The sequence below is a fragment of the Berghia stephanieae genome, chromosome 4 (assembly GCF_034508935.2).
Source record: "Berghia stephanieae isolate SIO BIC M18660-M18661 chromosome 4, UCSD_Bste_1.3, whole genome shotgun sequence".
Taxonomy (NCBI): Eukaryota; Metazoa; Mollusca; class Gastropoda; order Nudibranchia; family Aeolidiidae; genus Berghia; species Berghia stephanieae.
Window position 1 is genome coordinate 12,805,361 of NC_088363.1, and position 5,000 is coordinate 12,810,360.

General features: G+C 41.8%; 2 protein-coding genes across 2 annotated transcripts in view; one reads left to right on the forward strand and one right to left on the reverse strand.

Moving 5' to 3' along the window:
- LOC144970043 (uncharacterized) overlaps positions 1 to 5,000 on the forward strand; it is a gene marked incomplete in the record, with an annotated part of 150,687 nt that overhangs the window by 112,504 nt on the left and 33,183 nt on the right.
- Positions 1 to 5,000, reverse strand: part of LOC144971618 (activated Cdc42 kinase-like) — a 14,893-nt gene that overhangs the window by 6,799 nt on the left and 3,094 nt on the right. Inside the window, exons 3-6 of the mRNA XM_078912692.1 lie at positions 3,220 to 3,468; positions 1,782 to 1,934; positions 1,048 to 1,239; positions 294 to 391 (exon numbers count right to left, since the gene is read on the reverse strand). Of these exons, the coding sequence (XP_078768818.1) occupies positions 294 to 391; positions 1,048 to 1,239; positions 1,782 to 1,934; positions 3,220 to 3,468 (692 nt within the window). The remainder of the gene's footprint in view (positions 1 to 293; positions 392 to 1,047; positions 1,240 to 1,781; positions 1,935 to 3,219; positions 3,469 to 5,000) is intronic.

Sequence of the window (5,000 nt, forward strand, 5' to 3'; positions counted from 1 at the left end):
TGTGGTGAAGCCAACAAAGCAAACGCCACTCACATAGTAGTAATGGCTTTTTTAACAATGACTACTTTGTAAGTGGCGTTGGCTTCACCACAGCCTTATTCACAAATCAAGCAAGTTATAGCTCCTGGGTGAAATCAGCAAAATAAAAATGAAACAGATTCCACCCTTACAAAAAGGCAATGCTTCTTTTTCTTGGAAATGCATCTTGCAAGTGTGTCAACACACCCACTAAATTCTAACACAACAAAATATTCTATGATGAGATAACCACAAAAATATGTCCAATGACTCACCATGCAATGGGAAGTTTTAGGCCTGTACAGGAAGCACTTTGATAATAATCCTGACCTACTCCTAGGGCACGGGACAGCCCCAAATCACTGACCTTCACCTGTCAAATAAAGAGTGTAAACAGAAGATGACGATACCTTCAACCTACCACACATTTTCAACCTTATCTAAATACAAATTTTATCCCACATGAGGAAATATGCATCAAGAAAAGTCAATTTTTATTCTGCTTCTTGTCAATCAGAGAACTCCAGTTTAAACATTCTAAGGACGAGAAAGGGTTTTGTTTCTTAAATTATCAAATCTTTCATCATTTCAAGGCAAAGCATGGCACAGTAGCAGTTTTTGATTGGCACCTAAAAAGGTACTAAATATATAATATAGGCGAGAGAGAGGCGAGTGTCATACCAGTAGACCACATAGCCACACTTCACAATTTATATATTATTTATATATATATCAACTTTTCGACATCTGACTCATATCCAACAAAATATCAGATTAAAGAAGTTGATTAACTCTTTCAGTGCCATTGGCTACACTTCGCAGCCAGAGCAGAATCTGTTCTATTGGCCAATGGCCGCTGAATGGCCCTAGGGGGGTCTTTTAATTGAGAATTTGCGTTGAATTCGAATGTCGCTTTATCTTAGCTTGTCATTCTCATGCTGCCTCAATCAGGTGTCAGCCATTTTGTGACGGAAATGCGAATATAGCCTCAGCGCTGAAAGAGTTAAAAATGATTTTAAAAAAACAAACCTGACTCTTGGTGAACACCAAGACATTCCTGGCTGCCAGGTCTCTGTGTACCATCCTCTTGGCCTCCAGATAGGCCATGCCCTCACACACCTGTTGGGCAAAGTCACACAGTCTGGGCAGGCCGAGGTCTGCCCTTATGGAGTCATCGTGGAGACATTCCAGCAGAGACCTCAAGGGAGCTAGTTCTGTCACCTGGGTGGGGATAGGAGCAGGGATGGGGTCAGTGGAATGGGTCAACTAGTACTTTTGATGATGTGTATCTAACAAAAATAAATCTTATACATTTTATAGATAAAACAAGAGAGAGAGAGAGATAGAGAGAGAGAGAGAGAGAGAGAGAGAGAGAGAGAGAGAGAGAGAGAGAGAGAGAGAGAGGGTGTGAGAGAGGGTGTGTGTGTGTGAGAGAGAGAGAGAGAGAGAGAGAGAGAGAGAGAGAGAGAGAGAGAAAGAGAGAGAGAGAGATGTGGGGGAGAGAAAAACAGTAAATGAAAAAAATGGGAGAAAAGGTGGAGGAAAAAGTAGACGGGCAAAAGAAGAATTGAAAAGCAAAAAAAAAAAAAAAAAAACCAAAAAAAAAACCGAAAAAAAAATTCTAAAAAGAAAGAAAAATAGAAGAGAGATAATAGCAGAATTAGGAAGTAGGATGATGTGAGAATGGGGAGAAAGAGGAAGGTGTGGAGGGAAAGCCTGAAAGTAGTGTTCCTTGCATCCATCCATAAACCCCTTGTTCTTACCAGCATGATGTCCTGGTCCTGGTCCAAGACCACACCGTACAGACGGACGATACTGTCGTGTTCCATGTCCTGTGTGATGGCTGCTTCCTTCAAGAACGTCTGGGTGCCGCTGCTCACTTTGTCTCGGAGAAGCTTCTTCACTGCCACGGGAAGCTGAAGAAATCATTGAAAATTGACATTGAACACATGAGCAAACTCTGTAAGCTGTTTTTCTTTTTTTTTGTGTTTCTTGGGGTTTTTTGTTTTGTTTTTCTTTTGTTTTTCTTTCTTTTTTTTTTTTTTTTGGGGGGGGGGGGGGGGTGTCCTGTTTTTGACCAAGCGTGTCATATGCATTGATTCCTGCTCAAATCGTGGCCATTGGATTAAAAAATCCTCAAGCAAAAGCTTACTCTAAACGAATTCACCAAAATGTTATTGACATCTGTAATAGTCCATAGAATAAAGGGGCAGTCAATAAATGAGCAGACAATCAGCCAATAGTCAATAGCATAAAGGGGCAGTCAGTAAATGAGCAGACAATCAGCCAATAGTCAATAGCATAAAGGGGCAGTCAATAAATGAGCAGACAATCAGCCAATAGTCAAAAGCATAAAGGGGCAGACAATCAGCCAATAGTCAATAGCATAAAGGGGACCGTCAATAAATGAGCAGACGATTAGCAAAACACATTTCTTCTTCCATTCAGGCCAAAGCTTCAAGCTGAAGATTCTATGGCCATCTTTTCAGTAACAGTTTAGAGGGAAGCAAAGAGTGATTTTTTGAAGTCATCAGTCGACAGGGCTTATTTACAAGTGGTTGGTAGGGAGTTCCAAAGTGGGATGGGGGAGGGGAAGAAAGAGTAAAGATGATTGATGGTTTGTTCCTGAGTGGGGGATTTCAAAATGAAATGCTGAGTTTCTTGTTTTGTTGTTGTTCCGTTTCAAACGGCTATCTGGGTGGAATATTTACATATCCACAAGACTTTCTACTTTGTCCCCATTTTCTGCCAGGATCTGGATTAAATGAATTAGTGTATGGTGAGCTAGATGGACTCACAGATTTACATAACTGTCTTCTGATTATTATTATTATTATTATTATTATTATTATTATTATTAATTATTATTATTATTATTATTATTATTATTATTATTATTATTATTATTATATTAGTCCAAATAGCAAGACTTTATCAAAGGTCCCTTGAAATATTTCAAGTTCATCATCATCATCATCATCATCATCATCATCATCATCATCATCATCACCACCACCACCACCATCCAAACATAAGAAGGACATTATCTTTATATTTTAACACTGACAACAGTACCAAAAGTACACGTCCCTATACTTATGACAACAGGCTATACAGAATCCATGGTAAAACACTTCCCAGGACGCTCCGATCTGAAAGCGAGCAATAGATAGAGCACATAGCTGCAAACTGGAGACCCACCTTCTCTCCTGTCTCCGGAACGGTCCATGTCCCCTGCAGCACCAAGCCGAACTCTCCCTCCCCTAGAGTCTGGTGCAACTCAATGGCATCCGAAGGGATCAGCTGTCTGCTGGGAGGGTGCTGGCGGCCTGGCGTGGAGGGGGCGCTGATGTTGGGGCTCCCTGCCTTGGAAGATCTGTGGTCTGTCGGGGAGGGGCTGAGGGTACGGGATGAGGCGTTGGTGTTGCTGCCATCGCCTCCTCTCAGGGCCTGGTGGAATAATAAAAAGGAATTTATTCAGATGTTATGACAATATTTATTTACACCTAGATATATCTTTTTTTTCAAACATTTTATATTTTGTCAGCCATACAGTGACAGAAAGAAAGATGGAAAAGGAAAAAGAGAGAGAGAGAGAGAGAGAGAGAGAGAGAGAGAGAGAGGGAGAGAGAGATAGAAGGGGAGAGAGAGAGTGAGAGAGAGAAGGAGAGAGAGAGAGAGAGAAGGGGGAGAGAGAGGAGAGAGGGAGGGAAGAGGAGGAGAGAGAGAGAGAGGAGAGAGAGAGAGAGAGGAGAGAGAGAGACGGAAGGAAGAGAGAGAGAGAGAGAGAGAGAGAGAGAGAGAGAGAGAGAGAGAGAGAGAGAGAGAGATGGACAAGGAAAAAAGAATGGAAAATGTTGATCCTATTAACAATCTACAAATATGTCTATTCCAAGACTAAATGAAGGTCCCATCTCTGTTTAGTTTTATAAATGATTTGCTATGAAACGAGGGTAGGAGAAAAACGTTGATGGAAGAGGAAGAGTAAAAGGAGGATGATAAAGAGGAGGTGGAAGAGGGGATGATGATGATGATGATGATGATGATGATGATAATGAGGAGGGGGAGGAGAAGGAGTGGGTGGAAAGGAGGATGGGAAAAGGAGGCGGCAACAAACGAAGGAATGATAAAGGTAAGATGACTTGGAATCATGAATGAAAAGAAGAAAAGATCAAGATACAAACAACAACCAAGGAAAACAACCACATGAGTCATAGCAACAATCCCATCACCTTGTTTGTATGAAGGAATGGGGGCGGGGGGGGGGGGGGGGGGGGGGGGGGGGGGGGCGAAGGAGGAGGAGGAGGAGATATTGGATTTGGGGGGGGGGGGGGGGGGGGGAGAGTGGAGAAGGGGTATTCCATTTTAACCCTTTACCCGCGAGACTGAATTTCTTTCCATGTGTTCAATACAGAATTAAGAACAATTGATGCCGATTATGTTCTTCTTCTTTACCTTATGCTGTGTGATCTAGTGGCATAACACTCGACTTCGGATTGATAGGTCCCTAGTTCGAATCCCACTCTGAGTGAGGCATAGTTGAGTCTTTGGAAAAGGCTCACACAATATGTGGTCATAGCTGTAGAGCACCTTTAACTTTCTCAATATTGCTCAAAAGCTCGATGTAATAGCGGGTGGGTTGATCCATAAGGAGAACCGTGTTTATAATGTGGTGTGTCGCTGTTACATACTGTTTTCTTGGTGAAAACTGTAAGCAGGAAATGACGTCGTGACATGTAGACAATCGACCCTTGCCTGTGAAGGGTTAATGAAGTGTGAAGGACAAACACTCCCGAATATTGTAAAAAAAAATAAAAAAATAATAAAATAATAATAAATAAATAAATAAATAAATCACACTGATATTTCTCTAAAAGTGTCAATATGTCGGTGTGTGTGTGTGGGGGGGGGGGGGGGATAAGTGAAGCGATAGAGAATGGAGAAGGATGAGAGAGAGAGAGAGAGAGAGAGAGAGAGAGAGA